The following is a 24,329-nucleotide window of genomic DNA, read 5'->3' on the forward strand; positions in this document are numbered from 1 at the left end:
ATTACGTTATTTGGTCAATCTCAGATGTATTCCAAAGGTCTATACTACAATATGTAAAGACTAGCTCTAGCTCGAATAAATGAGCTTATTGAAGTACCTCATACAAAGGTTCATGTCATTGTAATTAAATACTCTCCCGTCTCACCCCCAAACGCCAGTATATGCAATTAGATTAAATCATTTCAAGGCAGCACATCCCGGAGAATGTCTTTTTGGGAGGCAGTCAAGCTCGTAGGGAAGGTGACGTTGGCTCGAACAACCAAGTCGCCGCGCTCGCTGGGGTTTTTGGAGCTCACCATGCCTAGCCCGGGGTAGCGCTCTTCACGGCCGGGTTGGGTTGGACCGGGCTTAGACACGCGAATTGACTTTCCATCGATCGTGCGGACAATGCGATCCCAGCCTGTCAGTGCTTCCTTCAGACTGAGATCGACCGTTGTGATAAGATTGTCGCCAGAACGCTTGAAAGTAGGATGGTCGATCTGTAAGTAGTTGTTAGTAAGAATTCATCAAATATCTTTGTCGCTGTAGCCAGGAGCGAGCTCATACCTCTTTTACGATCAGATGGACATCCTGTCGTCCCCCTTCTTCCTGATCCCCAATATTTCGGTACTTGATCTTCGAGCCAGCGCGCAGCCCAGGTTTGATGTTGGCTTCCAAGGTCACCTCCTTGGTAGTGAGCTTACCCATCTTGTCGAAGGCCTTGCTCTTTGTCTTGACCTTCTTAGAGGTACCAGTGTAAATTTCCTCCAAGGTTAGGGGCAGGTCTTTCTCGATGATAGTCGGCTCAGGTGTAGGTGCACGCTTCGGTTTAGCATATCCTGGACGGCTGCTACGGAAGCCGGCGCCGCCGCCGCCGCCGCCCAGTCCTCCTCCAAGCATGGAGATGAGATCTTCGTCGTCCATGTCCATACCACCCATGCCGCCGCCCCCGCCCCCGCCGGCCTTGGCGAAGTTGCGGAAGATGTCATCAGCATTGCTGAAACTGAATCCGCCACCGCCGCCAGGGCCAGTCGAGAAGTGGAACTTTCGGGCTCCGCCGCCAGGCATACCACCGCCAGGCATGCCGCCGAAGTTGAATCCTCCGGGCATGCCGCCGGCTCCGCCTCCGCCTCCCCCTGGTGGTGGCGGTGCGGGGCCGCCGCGCATCAGGTACTCGAGGCCGAACTGGTCGTAGACCTTGCGCTTTTCGGGATCGGATAGGACTTCGTACGCTTGCGATACTTCTGTTAAGAAACTGTTAGTCGTGTGCGGGAATCCAACAATGTGCGGGGTAACGTTACCTTTGAATTTATCAGCGGCATTGGGGTTATCTTTGTTCTTGTCTGGGTGATGCTTCAATGCTGCCTTGTGGTATGCTTTCTTAATCTGATCTTGTGTGGCATCGGGCTTGACGCTCAAGGCGTCGTAGAGCTTGGTTTCGGCAACCATAGTGCGGGGTAAATTTGAATCTTATGGAAAAAAGGAAAAAGCAGTGCAAAAAGCGTCAGCCTCAAATTGGAGGTGCACACTTATGAACGGTTATTTCTGACAGGAAAAATAATCCTGAGAGAGAAGATGCGGTGTACTTCGTGAGTGGTGTAGAAGGTTCGAGGCGGAAAGAGAGAGATTAAGGATTAAAGGAACCTGGAAAAACACAGGTTTAGAGTGAAAAGAGGTAAATGAAGTAACAAAAGGCCCAAATGGAGTGTACTTGAATGTCGAATGTCAGTGATCAAGTCTCCAGGTGTGTGACGTCAGGGATTAAGTCTTGACGTGGGTGACTTCGGAAGTTTCGAGAAGTTTCGATATTTTAACTGCAACCTGACCATCTCTAAGGAAGTCTATACTATTCGGAGACTCATCTTCATTTTGATCTTTTTATTTTATTTTTGCTTGAATATCTACAATTCCACGTCGCTTGGGAGTATAGCAACTCCACATTTGAAGAGACCTATTGCTATCTATTCTCTCCAATTTATCCCGTTTACCTCTCCACCTTCCACGTTGCTTTGGATAAATGGATGAAGATGATGAAGATGAAAAAAGAAGAATGTGAAGATGAGAAGAAAAGGAGAGAGGAAAAGGAGGGGGGTTTATAGTTGTTGATCCGTCCGAATTAGGAAGGAAGGGTCTCGGTACTCCCCGATGGCAAGAGCAACTAGAAATCGTGGGATTTTGCTTAAGATATTGCAAAATTCGATGGGACCTCAAATTCCCATCTCAGGTAAAGGCCATGGGACATCAGTCATCAAAAATTGATCCAAATCAAAATTCTGCAGACTAGGCATATCAATCATCAAATCACCCAGCCACGAGAACTCGGCATCTGTTACCAGCGTGGCTGGTGCAGCTTGCTCTTGCCTTTGACTCTGGTCGGCTAACACGGTCCGTGCGACCTGCCTCTCGGCCTGTTCATCCGCGGGCGCCGCCGCAGCAGCATTGACCCGCAACACCTCGGCAAGAGCACGGGTATCATCCTCCTTTCTCCGCTGATGCAACGCAATAAGTAGGTATGCTGTAGAATACGCCTCACGCATAGAATCTGTATCATATGCAGCGAGAACTTCACGCAGAGTCCGCATCGCATCGGCGAGCAGTGCTAATGCAGCCCGATTGTCGATCGCTAGAAGCGAGCAGACGACCTGAAAGGGGACATTGGCAACTTGGTGCCAGGGGCAGGTAGATGCGACCATTCCTCGTGCAGCACGGAGTCCGCGGCCTGCCAGCGCAAGGACGCGGTCAAGGAGGTTGGAGGATAAGGGGCCGTGTGGATTTAGAGCGCGGAGACGGCGATAAATGCATAGCATTAGGTTGCATTGGACTAAGATTAGGGACGGTTCGGAGTAGAGGAGATCCAGGACGGAGGTAAGGGCTGTTTCGAGTTCTGGAAGATCTTGTGGTGACGGCCCTGTTGGGTCGAGGTTTTCGGAGAGTGGGAGGAGGTGGAAGAGGTCTGCGCGTGGGCCCCGGGGTGGTGCTTGCTGTGATGGTTTGCGCGATGGAGGTGTGCTTGTAGGAGACAGGGCTGTGGCGCCGTGTAGGACAACACGGGAGCGGCCGAGGTCGAAAGAAATCCATGTGTTAAGGTGACGAGCCATGCCAAAGAGCCTTTGCCGGGTTTCGGGATCGCTGGTGCCCTGGGTTTCTATATCGCCATCTTGGCCGTGTGTCTCGGGCGGTGATGCTTGAAGCAGGCCTGCTGCTTCTGGATCTGATGTTTCAAGGTGCAATCCACCAGCTTCAATGAGATGCATCAGTGTACAGCTGGCCATCCATGCAGCATGTGGTGAGGCTGTCATGCGTAGATACGCAGCACGCAACACCCACCCTGTCACTATATCGACCGAGGGTGTTTCCGCTGCGAGTGTACTCTTATCTAGTAGAAGGCGCGCGGTCTCAACGAGTCGAAGCTCTATTGCTATGATCTCGCGCCGCGAAAATAGATATCCGAAGGCAGCCACGCCACATAGTACAGCATCATAGGGGTGTTCCGCAGAATCAATAGGAGATGACGAAGATTCCCAGCGCTTTGCGATTCGAGTAAAGATCGTCTTACGGTCCAGAAATGTATAGCATGAATCGACCTTCTCAAAGTAAATCGCTGCTAGCCGCCGCATCTCTTCCTGTGAGATGATTTTGATGATAGTCGTCGGCGCCGACGCTGTGACAGGCATCGAGGGAAGCGCCGAAGATACTATTGGCGACATCCGTCTCGCGCCGACATTCCAGGCAAACAATTGTAATCTTGGTGCATGCGCCGGGTCAATTTTCAGCCCAAGTTTGCGAACAAACGCGGCGCCAGAATTGGCCTGTAGTGAATGGGCAAGGACCTCTGAGCTGCTCGTACGGCGGGTAGAATTCTGTACCGTAGGGCTGGCTGCGGCACTAGTAGTATTTGGGACTGCATTGGACCAGCCATTTGTAGGTCGTTCGTCAAGCGGTAGACTCCCTGGGTACAGACTATGAGATATGGCGCGTCTCTTGCGCGCACTGTATTGGCATTCTGCACCAGTTTGGGCGCAGGTGCTACATGGCTGCCCACCTGAACATTTTCGTTTGCGCGACTGACACAAAGTGCAGGCTAAACGCGATCGCTTGCGAGGCGTTGACTCGGACATATTTGGAAAACTACGGGGAGCATCGCGGGGAGTTGGATGGGTAATTGGTGCCAAGCAAATTAGACATCTCCCCTTTCCAATTTGAACTACAACCACATCGATATACGAGATACACTTTCTTTTTTCCCCTTTCTTCGCCATTCACGTCTCGGCTTAATCCTTGTATTTGCTTCCATCCGGATATCCCATCATCCCCTCAATTTCCTTCAGATCTGGCATTCCCGCTGGCCCCGGCATATACTGGAGATTATCGCGTAGGGTCGTACCATTCCACCATATCTCGTTCTTGTGCAGCGCATCCATGATCATCGGTGCGTCGATGTACGTGCGGATCTCGACCATCTGGCCACGGTACCAGCGCGTGAACCAGACATTGATGATATCAAACTTGTCGCCTGTGGTGGGTCAGCAATACTGAAGATATGAAGATCTTCTTACTCACCGGAATTCATCACGCCTTTAAACTGAATCTCCTCCACTGACCATTCAGCATTACATCCGCCATATATTCCCTGGGGGTGGATCTCAAACAGGTCTGCATGGTCAAAAAACAACATGCTGACTCGACGCAGGGCATTGACATAGAAGTGCATTAGGTCGTGGTAGCGGCCGGCGATGGGGTGATGCCCAACAACGGTGAAGCTGACATTTTTGTGGATCAACGTGAATAGCTTGCTCATGTCTTTCTCGAGGTGTTTAAATGAGTCCCAAATGTGGTATTGAGACGCATATTTGCAATCTGTGGATGGGTTCTCGAATTTAAACCCTTCTCGATCATGGGGTATTGGGTCGTCTACAACGCCAGTGCCATTGCATTTCCCATCTGGGTCAACAATTCCAGTGCCATCATCACATCCTGACTTCAGAAGTGGACCCTGGGTGCTGTCTTTAGAGCTTGAAAAAATGGAGCGTCCAAAAGTCGCCGAGGGTAGGAGGAATGCTAATAGGGCATAGAATATATATTGAGATAGAATCATTGTTTAATTTTTGTAATGAGAACACAAGAGACTACCTGTCTTGATTATTTTGCCTTGTATTCAAAGAGGTTTTTATACCTGGTGCCACCTTTATTTCAATAAATGTACCGTGGTGTTTCCCTTGGACGCCAACGTTGCTTCCCTTGAGCACTACGCTGTCACTCTGAGCCTAAATGAACCCCGTGTGTGACACAACCAAACCTACCGAGATTTTGTAATCGAACAGCGAGTTTCCCACACAGAAGACCTATCGATAATTGAGTACCTCCTAGTGGCCAATGGCGCCCAACGTACAGAATTGCTGCAATGTGCGATTGGGTGGGGCAATAGTACGGTGTGCAGTCGACCAAATCCAGACCATCAAGCTGCCTCGATGGTCGATATTGTCTATCTTTCAATTCAAAGTTATATAAATTGTGTGATGATCCCATTGAAAATGGTAAACAATTATTTGTGCCTGATAGATATCATTATCCAGGGCCGACCTCGGGAATGGCCCGGGGTGGCGATTGGATGAGTCAGAATCCCTAAACTGATAGCAGAATTTTGACGCGCTCCGATTGGCCGACAACGGCAAAGTCGGTGTGGGCACGTGCCCACGGAGTCGGAGGTGAAAAACCTCTTGTTTCCCCTTCTTCTCCATTTTCCTTTTCTACTCCAAAACCCAAAATTTCTCCATGTTCCGCTAAATAGCGACCCTCCATTTCCCTTTACCATACCCTGACTGCCACCTGCTCAGTCGCGCTTATGTGTTTGGCACCCTCGATCTTCACCTCCCAGGACTATATCTCGGACCACCTCTGGAAAGCCAACATCAACTGAATAGCCAAGGCTTTCTGATTTACAATTCTTACATATAAAAAAATGATCTCCAACCTCTTCAAAGCGATGCCTCCTCGAGCTGCCTTCGCCTCCATGAAGCGGCCTGTTCAGGCTCGCTTCATGGCCACTGTGCGTCAGCGTGCCGCTATGGAGCCTGCCACCTTCACTATCCGTGACGGTCCTATGTTCTCCGGCAAGTCTTTCGGTGCCCGCTCCAACATCTCCGGTGAGGCCGTCTTCACGACCTCCCTGGTCGGATACCCCGAGTCCTTGACCGATCCTTCATACCGTGGCCAGATCCTGGTTTTCACCCAGCCTCTCATCGGCAATTACGGTGTTCCTTCCGCCGAGAAAGATCCCAATGGACTGTTGAAGTACTTCGAGTCCCCCAACCTCCAGGCAGCTGGTGTTGTTGTTGCCGATGTCGCCGAACAATACAGTCACTGGACCGCTGTCCAGAGTCTGGGCGAGTGGTGTGCCCGTGAAGGTGTCCCTGCTATCTCTGGTGTCGATACTCGTGCCATTGTCACCTACTTGCGTGAGCAAGGTTCTTCTCTGGCCCGTATTACCGTCGGCGAAGAGTACGATGCCAACGAGGATGAGGCTTTCACTGACCCTGAGCAAATCCACTTGGTGCGCCAGGTCAGCACCAAGCAGCCTTTCCACGTTGCCGCTGCTGACCCTCACTCTCACGTTGCTGTCATCGACTGTGGTGTTAAGGAGAATATTCTCCGCAGCTTGGTCGGCCGTGGCTCCAGCGTCACTGTCCTTCCCTTCGACTACCCCATCCACAAGGTCGCCCACCACTTTGATGGTGTCTTCATCTCCAACGGTCCCGGTGACCCAACTCACTGCCAGGACACCGTCTACCACCTCAAGCGTCTGATGGAGACCTCCCAGGTTCCCATTTTCGGTATCTGTCTGGGTCACCAGCTCCTGGCTCTGGCCACTGGTGCCAGCACCATCAAGCTGAAGTACGGAAACCGGGCTCACAACATTCCCGCTCTTGACCTCAGCACTGGTCGCTGCCACATCACCAGCCAAAACCACGGTTACGCCGTTGATGCTTCGACCCTGCCCTCGGACTGGAAGCCGTACTTCATCAACCTGAACGATCAGAGCAACGAAGGCATGATCCACAAGTCCCGTCCTATCTTCAGCACCCAGTTCCACCCCGAGGCCAAGGGAGGTCCTCTCGACTCATCCTACCTCTTCGATATCTACCTGGACTCTGTGCTGAAGTACAAGAACAACCAGGCTGGCCTCTTCCCTCAGCGTGACAGCCGTCCCAGCCCTCTGCTGGTCGACCTGCTCGCCAAGGAGCGTGTGGGTGTCCAGCCCACCATTGGCCAGCAGAACGTGATTGCTGCTGCTGCCCTTGCCGCTGCTGCTGCTGCTTAAGTGTGTCTACGTTTGGTATCTGCTGGAGTTTTGGTTTTTTGGAGGTTCAATTGGTTGTTTGGGTGATTATCTTCTTCATGTATTTTGTTCATAGGTTCATGCATGGTATATGGAATCAACAGCATTAAAACCATAATTTCATATTTAAGCTCTTTGTAGTCGTGTCAATATTTTCATCATCGCTCTCGACCCCTAGGTTCTACTTAGCCACTATGGATACCACATCTTCATCAGCAACCATATGCGACAATCCTACCCGCTGCGGAACATGTCTTGCGCTCGCTCCCCAAACCATCGCATACTTGAATGTGTCCTTAATTGTGCGATGAATCTGGTCACAAACATCCTCAATGGTGGAGTCCTTGCGTACGATGAGCGCCTCATCGAATTTAGGGTCTTCTCCCTTTCTATAAATACGACAATGATTAGATATGTCAGTCTCAAAGCCATGGCATACATATATCATACCTTTTTGTGTAAAGTCGCATTAGTCTCAGTTCCTTCCAGATGCGTTCAACGACGTCTTGCACGCCGAGGTCAAGTTCACAACTCATGACGGCCGTGTAAGGCTCGCGGGCAAGGGCATCAAGGAATTCGAGGCCGATGCTGTCAACCTTGTTGTAGACGTAAAGACTGGCAGAAAAGCAGAAAGATTAGCATTTGCTCGTTCGATATGAATTATCATTAGTGTTAATCTTACCAGCGGATGTACTTCCGGTGGTCCTTCATAATAACATCGATAAAGTCATCGATTGTAGCTATAACGGGGTCGCAATCAGTAATTTGGCCTGGTTGTTATATCAAAGCACCACATACCATTCTCATCTCGCACGAGTACTTCGCAGTTAAGAATTTTGTAATCACGGAGCACGTTGTAAACCATCTTTTCGTCCAAGCTCTTTGGGGGAGTCGCAAAAGAGATCTTCATGCCACCGGCCTTCTTGATTTTCAAGTAGATATTACTAGGATTGCATCAGTATCTGAGTCCATACAAAACTTCGGACAAGGTATGACATACGGTGGCTCCTTGTTCAGCCGAATGCCCACGGCATCCAGTTCAGCCTCGAGCAAAGCTCGCTGTTCGGCACGCTTTGTGGCGTCCAAAATCATCAAGATCAAATCACTTGTCTAGAAGTAGAGATCTGATCAGTATTTCTGTACTTTTACCCATAAAGCATGCAGACTAGCTCACCTTGGCAGCCGAAATGACCTGGCGACCACGGCCTTTGCCCTCGGAGGCACCTTCGATAATACCTGGCAAATCCAAGATCTGAATCTCAGCACCACCATACTCCAGCACTCCGGGGATAGCCGTCAGCGTGGTGAAAGAGTAGGCTGCAGCCTCACTTTTGGTCTTGGTGATTTTAGACAAAAATGTGGACTTTCCGACAGAGGGAAAGCCAACAAGAGCCACTCGTGCATCGCCGCTCTTGCTGACATCGAATCCCGCACCGCCGCCAGAGCCAGCACCTCCTACTGGCTCCAAAAGCTGGGCTCTTAGTCGGGCAAGCTTTCTGCAAATGCTGTCAGTTTATGTTTGAAATATAAGTTAGAGGATTAAGACTATACCCTTTCAATAGACCCAAATGGTATTCTAATTTGGAAATTGGAAATTAGATCAAATTTTCGTTCGATCAAAAGAGCATCTTACCTGTGGCCTTGTTCTCTGGGGGGTCATTAGCGGGGTGATATAAGTTGTCTGAGGATAACACTTACTCTGCGTCCGACGCATCTCATCCTCGATCCTGTAAAAGATCAGCAAATTGAAGGATTCAACAATTGAGAGACATACTCCTTAATCTTTTCTGTAATGTTCACCATCGTGTCGGTTTTTGAGGCTTGTCGCCTGCGAAATCACTAAATCTTTTCTCTGATGCTTGTGCCTCTGAGAGGGAAATGCCAAATCCCGCCGACGTGCGCACTTGCCAAGCATTATGTAAGCACCTCAGTCAACGGCTCAAGACGTCGACCTTTTTTGAAGCTCAAGCTTAGCCTTCCAACTCAACCTCTCCAACACAAACGTGACCATGGCAGATACGTCGGTTGCCGAGCCACCAGCTCCCGTTTCTATCACTCCCGAAACCCGAGACCCCAATGCCGAAGAGATGATTGTGGCAACAACCGGCGCGGACGACACTCTGCAAGGAGATCAGCAGCTCCAGTCGGTCAAGAAGACCAAAATTATTCGCAGGAAGAAACGCCCAGCGAGAATACAAGTCGACCCGTCAACCGTCAAAGCTGAGCCCACACAACAGCCCGGACTCGACTATAATATTTGGTACAACAAAAGTGGCGACAACGACGACAAATATGGCCTCAGCCAGCCCGCGCCTAGTCGCTGCAATATTGCGCGTGACTCGGGATACACCCGCGCCGATCGCATTCCGGGTTCATTTTTCTGGTAAGAAAATTGATCCTTCATGGCTTTCGTGGCTATCTTGCGTATCGCAGCAGACATTTACTGATCTTTTTCCATCTAGCATACATTTTGCGCGAGGTGTTTGCGTGAAAGGTCAGGATTGCGAATACCTCCATCGTCTACCCACGATTCATGATATGTTAGTGTGATTCCCTTGCCGTACACGATTCGAAAGTTCTTTCACTTTGTTAGACTTATCGGATAGAAACAATCCAGCTAATCAAGCCATTTATAGGTTCAATCCGAACATGGACTGCTTTGGTTAGTACCATTTCCAACCTTGCTTTTGATGATTGAAAACGGGCGACTGACCCCGGGCTATAGGCAGAGACAAGCACAGCGATTACAAGGAAGTGAGTATCATGTCTTTGTGATTGGGAGATGTTAATTTGGGATGACCATGTTGTTAATGCTGCTTGAAATAGGATATGTCCGGAGTAGGCTCGTTCACGCGCCAAAATAGGACAATCTACGTGGGTCGGATTACAGTTTCGTGAGTAGCTCGAAAAGTTATACTCTATCTTCTTGCTAATCAATATCTAGCGATGACATCGAGGAAGTGTGCTCAAGGCATTTTGCGGAATGGGGTCAAATCGAAAGAACAAGAGTCCTTACCGGCCGGGGCGTGGCCTTTGTGACCTACTCGTCAGAAAGTAACGCGCAGTTTGCGTGAGAACCCCTCCCCAAGTTCTCTGTTTGTACCGAACTAACACATGAGTAAAGTCTAGTCGCGATGCAAAACCAAAGCTTGGACCATGAGGTACGTTCAAGATTTCAACCCGCGAGATGCGATGTATGATACAAAGTATTAACAACAATTAGGAAATTCTTAACGTAAGATGGGCAACAGTCGACCCAAACCCAATGGCACAGAAGCGCGAGGCACGCCGGTTAGAAGAGCAAGCTGCCGAGGCTGTGCGCCGGGCTCTTCCCGCAGCCTTTGTAGCAGAGATCGAAGGCCGAGATCCCGAGGCCAAGAAACGGAAGAAGATCGAGGGAACTTTCGGACTACAGGGCTATGACGTTCCAGATGATGTGTGGCATGCTAGAACCCGTCAATTGGAGGATGCGAGCCAGGCCGCTCAGCTAGAGGCGCCTGAACAACCGATGATGATCGAGTCTGCTCCGGTTCCAGCACAGGAGCAGCAGCCACAGAGTAATGGCATCTTCTCAAGCTCTGCTGTTGCAGCCCTACGTGGTCTTAATGGTGGAATAGTGACGACCCAGGCACCAAAAGCTACTGGCGGGCCGTTAGTCGCTTACGGCAGCGACGATGAGAGTGACTGATTTAGATAAATCCATCATGATTGCGAATTTTTTTCATGTACAACAGCAGCGATACCTCTGTCAAAATGTTTGTTTTTTTTCCCTGCATCTCCATACAAAATATCCGTAAACATTATTTCTGGGCGTCATTCATCACTACATGTATGGTATCATCCCGAGCACTCGCTAAAACACAGCATTGAGAGTGTCAAACAAAACGAGATACATCCACCCATAAAACAAATGCAAACACCATCAGTCCCATTGAGCTGAGACTTATGCTTAACTTAACTCCACTTCGTCACTCTTCCCCCCATGAAAATCAATCAGTCGTAATTCATTCCTCGCTAGGGTCCCAGGTCATAGTACACGCAGGAGCCTGTACGGTAGTTGTAGATAAAAGCATTCGTGTAGCTTTCTGTGGTATCGTTTGTACGATTCTCCACGGCCAAGTCAGTGAGCATCTCGTGCACTTGACTGAGATACTTCCGCTCTGTTAGCGGTGCGTTCTGGATCACACTGCGCCAGCTCTCTGCGTCGGAGAGACGTGTGTCCCGAATAGCGTCGAGGACTTCATCGCGGGTGTCGATGGCGGCGACGGGGCCATTGCGGGCGTTTTCGGCTACTTCCCGAGAGGAAAGTAGAGCTAAAACACACCATACCAGTCATTATATTGGACTAGATTGAGGATGGATTCACTTGAAACAAAAACATACCTGATTCAACAATGTTCCTTCGGTTCGTCTTCTTGCTTCGATGCTGGGGAACTAGGATGCGCACATCATTTGCCCGCTCCTGGAACGCGAGAGCCTCCTGCTGACTCATTTGACGGGATTGGCGGGGATCAGCAGTTCCCTCGCGAGGGTGGCGCGCCTGCACTTCTGATCGAAGCCACAGCACAAGTTCAGCAGCGCGGATATCGAATTCTTCCTTGCGCATCAGGCTCCGAACTTTGAATCCACGCTCCTTGCTATCTTGCTTAGCGATCACAATCCACCGGTGATTGGAGTCTTTGTATTTTGCTAGAAGTTCTTCAAGGGACGAGGCATCGACTGCAAGCTCCGCGCTTATGTTGTTTGACCAGAGTTCTTCGATGAGTTTAACGCCTATTGTGCGGAGGACGGTTGCGTCAAAGCTGGCAACAAGTACATCACACTTTGTTGAAGATCAGCACAAACTACATCTAACGGGTTGAGATGAAAAGTCACTTACCCGACGGGCCCCCCAATACAACTCGGCGCTTGTCTCGGAGTCTTTCGACGGAGCCTTAGCCTTCAGGTAATCGATCATTGATGAGCGTAGTCGATCCGAGCCGAGGTTGAAGCCCACAGCGTGCGCTTGTGGTCGATTTGATAGGACATTGGGTGAAAATTCCTGAATCAACCGATCATATCTTCCACCCGCAGCAAACACATCGCGTCGTTTGCTATCAAAAATACACTGGAACAGAATGCTACCGCGGTAGAACTTGTCTTGAACACTACTGAGTGGGTTGATGTAGATTTTTCGTTTCACACCGAAACTCTGCAGATAGGTCATGAGCACGTTCAAGCGAGCGAATATTGGTGAAATCCGCTCTGCGTATTCGGTTCCTTCCATGATATTCTGAAGCCTGCGTTGTGTGTCCTTCGGCGAATCTGCATCATCTTCATTAGCATATTGTCCCTGATCTGGGGAAGTAAGCTTAAGTACCTCTGAAATCGAAACGCGCAAGGTCATCCAATGAGGTTGAAGCAACACCAATTGATGGGGCTCGGAGTTCACTTCGAATCTTTTGCATGGTATATTTTCCAACATTCAACTTACTGAGAACCTCCTTTGCCTTTGGGATTTGGGCAGGCGTAATGCGACAGAATTCCATGATAAGTTGGAGCAAATCGGAGTGGTTAACAAGGAAGCACATCGGAGTAGACCGCAAAGGCGGGAATTCCTCAATGATTTCATCCAAAACTTTGATCACTTCTGCCTCTTTTAAGGCTAGATCCAGAGTGTTGTAGGACACAATATCGAAGTCAACTTCACGGTGAGTTCGTGGTTCGCTGCCATGTGTTGATTCTCGGTAGACTGTGCCGAATGCAAATGTCTTCTCCAGTGAGCGATCTTGTCTTGGAATTGCTCGTGCGTTTGGAAGGGTGAGATCATATGGCAACTGTAAAAGATTGCCAGATGCATCCAGCACGCGTACTGCACCGTTGTTGTAATGCTGGGATCTGGGGAAGAGCATTTGTCTTGTTGACTCAACAGCACCATGTCTTCGAAATATCGAGGTTAGCTTCTTCTTGACCAGACCCTGGACAAGTAGTTCGTTCGCTGCCGGTACCGCGTGCGAGTCTATGTCCCAAGCAATATCTTCGAATTTCTTAGGCGACTGAGAAAAAATGGCTGATAGAATCTTTTTGTAGTCGGGTGAATTTGGATCCGAGAGCAGATGCACAATAGCCCGTCTGAATGTTTCTTCCTCGACCTGGAGAGGTATCTTTCCACTGGACAAAAGGTCGGAGGCTGTGGGCCGTTCGCTCGGGGTATGGCTCAGAAGAGATTCAATGATCTCGCCTTGGAGCAACTTATCAGATTGCTGGAAAGTGGGCGGAAGAGTGTGATTCTTTTCTCGGATTTCTCGAAGAGTTTGATCTCGTTCCATGCCAGTCGGCAATGGATGACACATCTCAAAGAAGATAACACCGAGCGAAAACATCTAGAATGCGTGAGCATATACTTGTGGTCCCAATTGTATGTTCACTACTCACATCGACCTTCTCATTGTAGTGGCCCGAAACAACTGACTTCATCTCCGGTGCCACATAGTAGGTTGTACCCAAACTGCGAGTAAAGTCTCCTTCAAAGTCCGCGGCTGCGGACGAACGCACGGCCGTGGTGAATTGACCACTTGTTGCAAGACCAAAGTCACCAATGCGGGGATTATTTGCAACATCAATGAAGATATTGTCAGGCTTCAAGTCACGGTGTATGATTCCGTGGCTATGGATGTGGCTCAAGCCATCGAGAATTTGCCGAAAGAGACGCCATACACGCTCGTTGTCATCGCACAAATCATCCTTTATTAGATCGCGCAAGGTCTTTAGGGCAATATTAGTTCAGAACAACGAGCATGCTGATATCAAAACACTTACATGCTTCTCACAGTACTCCATCTGGATGTAGAGTGTGGTTAAAATGGGCCTGGCATAAGAGCCAGATCTCGCTCGGCTGAGCTCAACTTCCTCTACACTTCCAGAATCATCGCCAGTATCATTTACCTTGTTCCTCACTGGCGTCTCTGGGTGGGCAGGGTCGGACAACGTTCCTTCGTTTTCATCATCGCTGTCTGACGCGGCAAACTCTATTTTTGGATACCCGCTGGAACTGATGAAATCAAGACCTCCTGTACTGAATCCGTGGTGATCCTGGCTAGCGAACGGGTCACCTTCGGTAGAGGACATAGCCTCTTCGTCAATGTGATTGAAGTCCTCTTCAAGCCAGGCAGTGTAGTACCGGACAACGTAGGAATGGTTCAGCCGGGAGAGCAACATGGTTTCGGAAAGCGTGTCTTTCAGCGCGGCGGCCGATGTTTGAGAGATCTTCTTTATTGCATACAACCGACCATCGAGCTTGTTCCGGGCTTTGACTACCTGTCCAAATCCACCACGGCCGAGCTGACCTGCCTCATCGAAGTCTTGGTGGTATCGTGAGAAGGCCGGCATGGCTCCAAAAGAGTCTAGCCGTGGCCGTCTCTGCAGAGACACCGATCCCGATGCTCTTTCTCGCATCTTTAACGGCGCATCCACCCGGAAGAACTCAGATGGTTGGAGCTGGAAAGCAGTTGGGCGCTTCCTGGGATCTGGGCGGAAGAATTCACAAAGCAGGTCCTGCAGGGGCGGCGAGAGCCCCATAGACACCATCAACTGATTGGCGGAGGTGTATCTGATGAGAACATCCTTTCCAAAGCCCATCTGAAGCAGCACAATTCCAAGATCCCAGACATCGGTCTTCATGGAGGGAGGGGAACTGTCCTCCGTTAGCTCTGGGGGTGCCCAAAGTGGTGACTTTGACGCTGCGAAAGAGGGCTTTCCACAGGGAGAGTCGGGCAAAGCTTCTTCGACGTTAGACTGCAGTTTAACGATGGTTTCGCCAGAAGGAGTCCTGAACAGGAAGACTCGGCCACAATGAATATTCCCATGCACAAAACCGCTGCGGTGATAGAACTCCAGAGCCTCGAGTAACTGAATCATCCAGCCCCGAAGCATGTCAACAGCTACGGTCCCCACAATATCCAGAAGCTCGGAAAGGGAACCTTTGTTTGCATGCTCCAAAAGCGCGAAGACGGTCCAAGAATTATCAGGCGAACCCAATTGGCCAATTGGGCGATTGATTTTAAAGCCCACGAATTCAACAAGATTGGGGTGTCGCAATCGCTTGATGCCCTCTAACTTATCTTCACTGGTGCGCATCTGCTCACGGAATGCCAATCCTTCAGAATCCTTCTCGCCGAGGCAAAACTCCTTCAAAACAAGCAGCGGGACGTGACATCGGTTCTCAGACACAACAGGCCTGACGGTGAAGGTCTTTTTGCCCTGTTTGCTTTGCAGCAGAGTCTTGCCATGAACGGCACGAAAGACCAGCGGCTGTTCATCAGTGTCGTTGACGGCCAACGGAGGATCAAAGCAGATGGCGCCAGGTGTATTTTCCACGAGGTCATCAACATAACTCATATCCGCGCCGCCAGTTCGACTCTTTCGTCTCAAGAGGCGAGCCTTGTTCCGCTGTCGCATCTTGTCTTGAAGCATTTCTTGTAATGCGCGCTCTTCCTCGACAGCTGCGGCCTTTTGCTTGCGAAGTTCCTCTTGTTTTTCTAGGTCTGCACGTTGAAGTGCAGCCGCCTCTTGCTCCATGCGCTCCTCTTCGAGGCTGGGTAGGTCTTTGTCCTGTGCCTGTGCTTGAGCAACATCTTCCAGAACATCTTGAATGGACACCCCCAGCTCGTAGATCATCTCACTTCCAAGCAGAGATTTTGGCTTGTTGCGTAGAATTTCCTGTATTCGAGAACGCGCTCCATCGCGAAAGCCGTCGAGGTTTCCAGGTGAGAGATTGGGGATTGTTTTTGGATATGTAGCTGGTAGTTCGACCAACAAAATGAGGAGTACGTCTGGATTCGAGGAGGATCGTAAATGAAGCTTGAAGGTCACATCGGAGGATTGCTAGAGTGCACGGATTAGTGACGAGTGGCCCGAACAGCCCTAAGAGTGCACCCACCTGCCAGGCCGACCGCCTATTTTCTACTTCTTCAAAGTCATCGCCGTAGATTGAACGCAAAGCTTCCACCTCTGTCTGGTGGATTTCTCGGTAATTGGTTGTAAATATGGGGGACGTCACGGAGGAATCGGAGGTTTGCTTTTTCTGGCGGGAGGGCTTCTTCCTCTGTTTGGGAGACATCGCGGGGCGTGGCGAGAGCTCGCCCTACAAGCGACCCTGAGCGTCGTACGACATGGGGGGTGATAAAATATGAGAGGTTTATGGGAGGTGGTTAAAGAGAATTGGGCAGTCTTTTTTTTTCCCCTCTGAGGCTAGAATAAACAGGCGGTCAGATCATACGCCCTTCCATTTATAGAGTGGAGATGATTAGTATAAATGACGTCCCCGTTGATTTAACGGTGGATTGATGGATTGGTTATATTATACTTTGATTTGATTGCAATTCATGATTCTTATATGTTGTGTTTACTTTCAAGTCCTTCGCGAGTATGCGAGTATGCCCATATGTCTATTGGACTTGAAGTTGAGTATATCATCAAGCCAAAGCACCATTGTCCCTGCCCAATAGTGGACCCAGATATCATGAGGTGAGCTGGTGAGCTGGCATATACCGAGAAGGGTGGCAATTATTGTCACCGCAATAGTCGATCATTTCTGCTCGTGGTTTCTTTGTTCCAGCTGTGACCATCACATCCGATCGAAGACCCCGAGCAACAAGCTGCCAGCCACAGCAACCATTGGTGCGTATCCCCAGTGATTCCACTGTCCCTGGCCATGGGTCCAACAAACAAACCCATCTGCAAATGCAACGCTGCTAGCGGCAATCAAGATCCAGCCCAGGGTTGTACGGGTGCCAAAATACGAAGCCGCATATATGGCAGCCCCCATAAAGATGTCCCGGACTCCATAGACTGCCATCAGACTATCAACCATCTGCTTGTCTACTAAAGAGGTAGGTGGCTGGAACTCGAAGAAAGTGAGAGCATGGTCTGGACGTAGGATAGCGTTGACCCCGAATCCGACAAAGATGGTTGCAATCGCGCTGGCAGCCAAGCGGAGAATGACCGAATGGGAAAGAGGCATCTTGCTTTGCCAAGCCCGTCTTATGTTTGATGTTTGTGTTGTATTTGTAGTGGCTTGAAGGGTTCAGGAATTTAAGCGCTGTAGGGAACCACAGTATAGTCCTTGAAGTTATGGGGAAAACAAAAATGAGGGTTCTCAAGGGACAAGAAGAAATATTTGTAAGATGCCCCTAAGATTAGGCGGAACCCAGAGAATCAATCTAGGCTGCAATGGAGGTTGTAGACTCCAGGATTGATATGTCAAGTACGGGGTATGTCGTTCGTACACGTGTGTATGGAGTACACACCGCACCTGGGGAAATCAACAGGGGCCCTTTTGGCAACCAATTCCAATATGGGATACCTTCCAGCAAATGAAAAAAGAAAGAAAAAAAAAACACTCCCAAGATCCCAATTTCAAAAAGTCCCGAAAAAAGTGCCAAGCGTAAACAAAAGGTGAAGCCGGACACGAGCTTATCGATAAAGTGATCGGCGCTTCTGCTTTTTCCGACCGCGCGGACCATAAACATTGGACTCCAACGTGGTTTCAAGGATTTTGAGGTTTCTTCCCAGTCAAAATGCTGGACTGGATCAAGGGGAACGAGCAAAACGCGCAGGCTACAGGTGTGGTGGTTACTCTGACCCTTAAAGCTCTCGGTCTAACGTGCTACAGATGACTCCAAGCTGCTAGAACCCCCTGAGACCCCAGGCCATGTCTTTGCGATTCGTGCTTTCAAGAGCGCTCTGTTTGGCACTCCGGGGGCAGAGGAAGATGAAAGCGCGTCCCAGACACAGCCCGGTCACCAACGAAGCAAGAGCGATACGATCAAACTAGCGCCAATAGAGATCAACACCGACATGAAACCAGACGCGACTTACAACCCCACGGGATCCCCCACGAAAAGCATACTTGTTACACCTGGAACCTCCTTACGGCGTAAGACGGTATCTTTTGGCGAGAGTGTCATCGACAATGAGGGGAAACGCCCTGGCTCGGCCAGCAAGCCAGCCAAGACTCCACCAAATCCTTCCGGGACCCTCAGTACCCAGTGGATGTCCGGATCATCAGATGGAAGTGGGAAACCGAGGAGCAAACTCACCCAAACACTCATGAATGCACGCGATAACGCGTCCAAGAACTCTGAACCGGCCAAATCTGATGAGAACACGGGAGAAGCGAAACCCGTCATAGTCTCCAGTTCGAAGGATATGCTCGAAAATGAAGATGTTACCATCAATCTAGAGGACCCGCACTCGGAGTCAGGCAAGTACTGGAAAACCGAATTCGACAATTACCGTGTGAAGACCAATCGAGAGATCAAAAAATTGATCCACTACCGGTCGATTGCCAAATCTTACGCTCGCAAGAAGGATACAGAAGCTATGCGGCTGGCCGACAAGCTGAAGGAAGAAGAAGAAAAGGTCGCCGAGATGGAAAGGCAGGTATCACGGCTTGCTTCTTCAATGATCGGGGAGGGATCGACAGGCGATAAGGAGCACTTGGTCCAAGGCTTGACCAAACAAACTGCTCTTGCACTACAATATAAGCAGCAGGTCACCTCACTACGCAACGCCTTGGAACGCCATGATGTCGTAAGCGATGCGTCAAATATCACACAAAAGAAAAAGGAAGAACCGCCTTCAAACGCCTCAGTGGACGAGCTTCGCAAAACACAGCAAGAATTGGAACAAGCCAATGCCAAGATTCAAGAAATGCAAAAGCAGCAGTCCGAACTGAGCACACTTCAGGACCTCGCACAGAGCTCAGAAAAGAAAGCCCAAGCACTCGAGAAAGAGAATGACACTCTGAAACAAACGCTAGCCCGAGTGAAGCAGGAAATGTCCCGATATGAAGGTCGGCGAAAGGACAAGGAAACAAGACTGAAGCAGAGAGAGACCAGACTGGAGCAGCGGATCCAAGAATACAGAGAAAAGCTCAAAACGGCCTCCCAAGAGCACCGTGCCTCGGAGGAAAATTTGAGAAATATCTCTGATGCAGAACGCCGCCACATGCAGAAACAGATAGACCTTCTAAAGCTACGACTTGGCTCTACTGAACGCTTCCCGGCACTACCTTCCACAGAGCGGCAATTCCTAAGTCCTCGCAAAGACCACACGGGCGTTCAGGTGTTTGACTTTGCCGGCCAGGATTTGACCGGTCAGGATCTTGAGAAACCCGAAGAAGAACCCACCGAAGATATCGAGCTTCCCCCAAGTCCGAGTCCACGCTCCAAAGTACGCGATCCACGACCTGCTTTGCGCAGTACCACGTTGGGTACACTTGTTACAAGGCCGAATGCCCGAGATATGGCCGCAGACGACGACGAGGTCACACACTATCTTAACGAAATTCTACTGAAGCCGCGGCATGAAGCCCGTAACGCTGTGTTAGATGAAATTCCTCCATCCTCGCCTCCCGATATCTCAGCCCTGAAATCACTGAACCGCACATACTCAAGACGTCGACTCGGTGAAGGCCAGCGGGCCTATCGGAATCTGAACCTTCCTGCTGACGATGACACTCGGCTCAACAACCTACAGACAAAACGCGAACGGACCCACATCAAATCTACCCTCGATTCAATGTCAGGCCTCCCATCTCGCAGCCGGTATTCAGGGTACACCGTTTCAGCGGGCGAACGCGTGGGCAAGCGGTACGGGTTGACTGATTTCCAGCGCGAAGCTCTCTCTCCTGAACGAATTGCCGCTGCCAAGTCACGGCTCAGGCAGAAGGACAGTCGTAAAGTCAAAGCATCTGGAAAAGAGAATGTTTGAGGTCTTTGGTCACGTCAAGTGACGCTAATTGGTTCTTTGTTTGTATTCACTTTCTGATCTGGAAATAAGGAGTGGCTTTTGGAGCATGATAGGATGGTGTTCGGGTTCATAAGCGTTACTATTTTTCATCCCCTTGCTATCTACATTTTCAGCGAATAACACTTGTCGAATTATTGCTCAATCACTACTCTCTAGTCTCTCGATTGGGACTGGGACTACTCGTAGACATTGTTCCCAAAATCTCCACGATGTCCCTCCTATAGATCATACTCTATTGATTCCCCAGATGTCAGCTTCGGCTACTAATACGGTTGGTGATATCTTAAGTCAATGGCTGGGGCAGTGATATCTCTTATGGCAAGCGTCTTCGCTTCTCTCGTTGTTTGAGCGAGATACGTGGCGATTGTATCATATCACACCTTTATTCACAATCTAGATTAGATATCAACTCGTCTACTTCTAGCTGTGGTCTTTTACTATCTACAAAGTTGCATATTGGGATATTCACCCCGTATGTAGTTTACTTTCAGGCCTTGCCGTCAGAAAGCGACACGACAGCCCATTTTCCGCTCCAGGCCCACTTGCGAGACTCCGAGCCGCCGCCTCCGGGCAGTGCGCGGAGTTTCTCGTCCATACCAGAGGGGAGACCGACAACGGTATCAGCTTTGCAAGTGCGGAAGGCTAGAACACGGATCCCAGACTTGGGGCCAAGCGGGCCGATGGCTTCTGTGAAAGGAGTGGTGGGGTCCCATTGAGCCTGGTTTTTGTTAGCAAGAAGCCCAAAGCGAAAGAAGGGAAAAAAAGAACGCCGGACTTACATCATTGACCAACTTCCGATAGTTCAAGTCGCCCTTGAACAAAACAAGCTCGCTCTCCTTCAAATCCTCAAACAGCTCCGGTGCCACAGATGGCATGCGCCAGTAACCGCCCTGGGTGGTCCAGAAAGCGTGCGGCCGCAGGATCAGCTTACCATCCTGATGGAACTGACTCCACTGCTCAAAGAGGAATTGCACGTCGGAAACCTCCTTCTCGGAAAGAGGAGGGAAGGTCTTGCCAGAATCATCGGCTGCTGTGTAAAAGGCCTGCGGGTCGACCATGCTGTTAAGCAGATCGGAGAAATCCTTCGGCGTAACATCCGACACAAACCACGGCAGGCGCTTGGGGTGGAGCACGACGCTGGTCGCCAGTCCGGCGGACAGCAAGTATCCACCAAGAATCAGGTCAACGAATAATTCAAACCCGGAGTTATCTAGGACGATGTCGACGCGGCGCTCGCCGTCCTTCTTCTCTCTCCGTGCCTTTTGCATTGCCTCGAAGGCAGCATCGAGGTCGTTGACAATGATGTTCTGCTGCGATGCTTTGCGTGCCTGGGAGCCCTGTAATTTCTGAATATCCTCATAGGTGAGAGATGTCAGAAGTGACAGATCGGTAGCATTACCCCATAGGCAGATCTCGCACATCTCTGAGAAGAGAAGCTTCTCTGCCTCCTCGATTTCCTCTGGCGACTTGTTTTCTTTTGCTTTTCCTGACTCTGCGTCTATCGCTAATTCACGGTATCTCGCGGCGAGTTCTAGTACGGCAGGACGGGACGACTTGAATGTATCCATCTTCTGGCGGGCGAACACGTCATAGCCCTTCCAGTGCTTGGACAGCGCGAAGAGTGATTCCATGCGGCGGTCTATGATAGTCATCTGGTCAGTATTGCCGTAGTTTTTCTCGTTTTCCGCTTGACTGGGGCTTTGGGCGTACAGAGGTAGCACTCTGAATAGAGCCAGGATGCATCATGCCAGTGGGGGTTTCCACGCTCTTCTAGCTCCTTGTTATACGAGGCGATATCCGGGTGTCCGTCGTCATCCAGGGGCCTAGCCGCAATAGGCATGTCAGATAAATCTCTGTAGTGCTAGCATAGAGGACGAAAGGTCTCACGTAAGTTGTCGGTCATGCTGAAGCTCATACTTCAACTTGGCCAAGTTGGCAATAATGCTCTTGCCTTCGTTGGCCTTCTCGTCGTCATTGACACCTACAACCGTGCGGTGAAGGTCATCGATAGCGCCAGTCTATAATGGTCACATATATTCAGCAATTGATCCCCCAGCTATCGATTGTCTGCCGCAAGCTCACGATGATGACGGGCCACCGCTCGTTGGCCGAGATCGAGGCGAAGCTCGACTTGTCGGAGGTGAGATATTGGGCTTCCTAGTTAGTCCATTATATTGTATGGCTGAGCAAGAATACTTACGGGTCTTAGGATCGAATTCCATGACTGCTACGTAAGATGTGTCTATACCGAGGGCAAAAAGAAGTCGAACGGCAGAATAGAGGGGACGACGCGGGGCAAAAGCGGTGTGAAGTATACAGTTGGAGACGTCAGAGCTACTCAGAGCTACACGGAATACACCATTCATGCACATAAATACATTTGGAACGTCAATTCTAGGTAGATATCTTGGGCAATGCCGCGCTTGAAATCAAATATGTCTTCACATTCCCGAGAGAATAGAGTTATTCGCGTATGCCTAGTACAGTTAGCTGGGGGAACTCGATTATGTAGATGTTAGAGGGTCGTAATCTTACCATAGGCTTGATATCGGGGTGTGGCACTGCCTCGAAGACTTCATATGCAAGCTTGAGCTCAGGGCCAATGTTGATGTAAGCACCCTTATTTTCAGTCGAGTCGCAGTACCTGGGAGCGGAGAAGACGGTGATGCAACGACCATCGTGCTCGACCTCGTAACCGCCCATGCGCACCTCGTGGGAGCGAATGATAGCCTCTAGGCCGTTGTTTTCGCAGAAACGCTTGGTCACATCAGGACCGAATTGGAGACCGACACCACGCTTGCTAGGGCCGCGGCCAGCCTCGGTCTGTGGGTCTGTCCAGAGCATCTCCATCATCAGGCCCGCTTGGCCGGGCTGTCGTTGGTTGTGGCGGTTGAGCTTGCGGATATCATCCAGCTTGATTTTGTCGTCGGAGAAGAGACCACCGTGTAGGACAAGGTACTTTTCGCCAATCAAGGTGGCCAGCGGCAGAGCCGAGAAGGACTCGGAGAACACCTTGAAGACACGCTCGTTATATTTAGCCTTACACTCGCCTTCGAAGCCGTAGACCTTATTCATATCATCGGTTTCGTGGTTTCCACGGTTAAGGAAAAGGCCGTTGGGACGCAACCACTTATAAGCATAGAGCAGCAGCGCGACTTCGCAGGACCAAGAACCACGGTCAACAAAGTCGCCGTTGAAGAGGTAAGCGTGAGTATCGGAGGGGGCACCGTTTCGTCGGAAGATCTCGAGCAAATCAAAGTATTGGCCTGTTCAATCAGCAACTGCTTCACTCGCCGAACATGGGCAATACATACCGTGCGTATCACCGCAGACTGTGAGCTTCTTGCCCGATTCCACGCCAACTTCCACCATCGTAGGCTCGTTGTATACCAGATCCTTGACAGCCTTGATGATCTGGAAAACATATTTGCGGTGGATCTTCTTTCCATCCTTAAAGCGCTCAATCATATCATCGATGAACTCCTGCGAAATTTCCTCGCCAAGGCGAACACCATCATAGTCGTCCTCAACATTGATAGCATCGATGTCCAAATCCGCAAAAGCAGAAGGCGGGTCTGCGATCTCAATGGCGCGCTCGAAATCTCTGCGGCGCACGAGCTTCTCACACTCGGCAGTCTTCAGCTTAGCGTTCTGGTTGCCCGGTTCGCGTCTAACCACGGCCTTGAAGTCCTTCAAGGCCTCCTTGTAGCTTAGAATGGCAGTATTGGCGAGGGCACGTCTCCAGTAGGCCTGTGATGAACATGGATTTTAGCATATATCTCCAACACTCCTCCATCTGCCGGTACAAGTTGTCGCTCCTGCCGGCTAGGAATACCGACTGACCTTCACATAGTTGGGATCCAATTCGATTGCCTTGGTGGCATCTGCAATAGCAAATCCGAAAGCTTCAAGCTTAATATGAGCCTGTAACACAAAACAAAAGAAGATTGTTAGCCATGTCAATCCTAACCAGCGTGCACGCGACTCTTGAGAATGTGCCACCATGATCGTCAGGAACACACCTGGGCCCGGTTGGAGAAGAAGGATGGATCCTGGTCATATTTGGCAATAGCCTGGTTATAAAAGTCGATTGCGACAGGCCAGTCATGCTGAGCAAAGGCCTTGTTGCCCTGCACCTTAAGCTCAGTGGCCACTTCTTGATCGGTAGCCATTTGGGCGGGGAGAGAAAACGCGAGGGGCACGAGACAGCGATTATCGGTGC

The 24,329-nt window shown here is 50.1% G+C and overlaps 11 protein-coding genes across 11 annotated transcripts; 3 read left to right on the forward strand and 8 right to left on the reverse strand.

Annotated features, from left to right (window-relative positions):
- Positions 1-182: 182 nt before the first annotated feature.
- Positions 183-1,428, reverse strand: N7517_009817 (putative DnaJ domain protein Psi; the record flags this gene model as incomplete). The annotated part of the gene is made up of 3 exons (XM_056727540.1): positions 183-479; positions 547-1,223; positions 1,281-1,428. 3 exons carry the CDS (start codon positions 1,426-1,428, stop codon positions 183-185), a joined length of 1,122 nt encoding a protein of 373 aa, XP_056576112.1.
- A 758-nt stretch (positions 1,429-2,186) lies between these two features.
- N7517_009818 (putative C6 transcription factor) lies at positions 2,187-4,097 on the reverse strand (the record flags this gene model as incomplete). The annotated part of the gene is made up of 1 exon (XM_056727541.1): positions 2,187-4,097. One exon carries the CDS (start codon positions 4,095-4,097, stop codon positions 2,187-2,189), a length of 1,911 nt encoding a protein of 636 aa, XP_056576113.1.
- Positions 4,098-4,250: 153 nt separating this feature from the next.
- Positions 4,251-5,074, reverse strand: N7517_009819 (uncharacterized protein; the record flags this gene model as incomplete). Its single annotated transcript, XM_056727542.1, has 2 exons — positions 4,251-4,492; positions 4,540-5,074. The coding sequence occupies 2 exons, from the start codon at positions 5,072-5,074 to the stop codon at positions 4,251-4,253; spliced, it is 777 nt and encodes a 258-aa protein (XP_056576114.1).
- An 864-nt stretch (positions 5,075-5,938) lies between these two features.
- Positions 5,939-7,297, forward strand: cpa1 (carbamoyl-phosphate synthase (glutamine-hydrolyzing) CPA1; the record flags this gene model as incomplete). Its single annotated transcript, XM_056727543.1, has 1 exon — positions 5,939-7,297. One exon carries the CDS (start codon positions 5,939-5,941, stop codon positions 7,295-7,297), a length of 1,359 nt encoding a protein of 452 aa, XP_056576115.1.
- A 199-nt stretch (positions 7,298-7,496) lies between these two features.
- N7517_009821 (uncharacterized protein) lies at positions 7,497-9,118 on the reverse strand (the record flags this gene model as incomplete). The annotated part of the gene is made up of 10 exons (XM_056727544.1): positions 7,497-7,704; positions 7,766-7,930; positions 7,998-8,055; positions 8,114-8,259; positions 8,316-8,425; positions 8,490-8,811; positions 8,867-8,891; positions 8,949-8,963; positions 9,014-9,042; positions 9,090-9,118. The coding sequence occupies 10 exons, from the start codon at positions 9,116-9,118 to the stop codon at positions 7,497-7,499; spliced, it is 1,107 nt and encodes a 368-aa protein (XP_056576116.1).
- Positions 9,119-9,324: 206 nt separating this feature from the next.
- cwc2 (active spliceosome conformation promoter CWC2) lies at positions 9,325-11,003 on the forward strand (the record flags this gene model as incomplete). Its single annotated transcript, XM_056727545.1, has 8 exons — positions 9,325-9,698; positions 9,778-9,855; positions 9,952-9,977; positions 10,041-10,069; positions 10,142-10,209; positions 10,260-10,385; positions 10,440-10,476; positions 10,539-11,003. The coding sequence occupies 8 exons, from the start codon at positions 9,325-9,327 to the stop codon at positions 11,001-11,003; spliced, it is 1,203 nt and encodes a 400-aa protein (XP_056576117.1).
- A 326-nt stretch (positions 11,004-11,329) lies between these two features.
- cpcC (putative protein kinase (Gcn2)) lies at positions 11,330-16,412 on the reverse strand (the record flags this gene model as incomplete). The annotated part of the gene is made up of 7 exons (XM_056727546.1): positions 11,330-11,628; positions 11,699-12,137; positions 12,195-12,652; positions 12,675-13,677; positions 13,730-14,059; positions 14,114-16,177; positions 16,233-16,412. 7 exons carry the CDS (start codon positions 16,410-16,412, stop codon positions 11,330-11,332), a joined length of 4,773 nt encoding a protein of 1,590 aa, XP_056576118.1.
- A 507-nt stretch (positions 16,413-16,919) lies between these two features.
- Positions 16,920-17,315, reverse strand: N7517_009824 (DUF4267 domain-containing protein; the record flags this gene model as incomplete). The annotated part of the gene is made up of 1 exon (XM_056727547.1): positions 16,920-17,315. One exon carries the CDS (start codon positions 17,313-17,315, stop codon positions 16,920-16,922), a length of 396 nt encoding a protein of 131 aa, XP_056576119.1.
- Positions 17,316-17,871: 556 nt separating this feature from the next.
- Positions 17,872-20,068, forward strand: N7517_009825 (uncharacterized protein; the record flags this gene model as incomplete). Its single annotated transcript, XM_056727548.1, has 2 exons — positions 17,872-17,917; positions 17,967-20,068. The coding sequence occupies 2 exons, from the start codon at positions 17,872-17,874 to the stop codon at positions 20,066-20,068; spliced, it is 2,148 nt and encodes a 715-aa protein (XP_056576120.1).
- A 526-nt stretch (positions 20,069-20,594) lies between these two features.
- Positions 20,595-22,329, reverse strand: N7517_009826 (damage-control phosphatase ARMT1 family protein; the record flags this gene model as incomplete). The annotated part of the gene is made up of 6 exons (XM_056727549.1): positions 20,595-20,825; positions 20,887-21,746; positions 21,818-21,930; positions 21,995-22,125; positions 22,190-22,260; positions 22,308-22,329. The coding sequence occupies 6 exons, from the start codon at positions 22,327-22,329 to the stop codon at positions 20,595-20,597; spliced, it is 1,428 nt and encodes a 475-aa protein (XP_056576121.1).
- A 219-nt stretch (positions 22,330-22,548) lies between these two features.
- On the reverse strand, positions 22,549-24,279 carry ppt1 (protein serine/threonine phosphatase PPT1; the record flags this gene model as incomplete). Its single annotated transcript, XM_056727550.1, has 5 exons — positions 22,549-22,584; positions 22,643-23,373; positions 23,422-23,857; positions 23,951-24,031; positions 24,130-24,279. The coding sequence occupies 5 exons, from the start codon at positions 24,277-24,279 to the stop codon at positions 22,549-22,551; spliced, it is 1,434 nt and encodes a 477-aa protein (XP_056576122.1).
- Positions 24,280-24,329: the final 50 nt, after the last annotated feature.

This window comes from Penicillium concentricum (assembly GCF_028827145.1).
Source record: "Penicillium concentricum strain IBT 3081 chromosome Unknown utg000004l_segment0_segment0, whole genome shotgun sequence".
NCBI classification, from domain to species: domain Eukaryota; kingdom Fungi; phylum Ascomycota; class Eurotiomycetes; order Eurotiales; family Aspergillaceae; genus Penicillium; species Penicillium concentricum.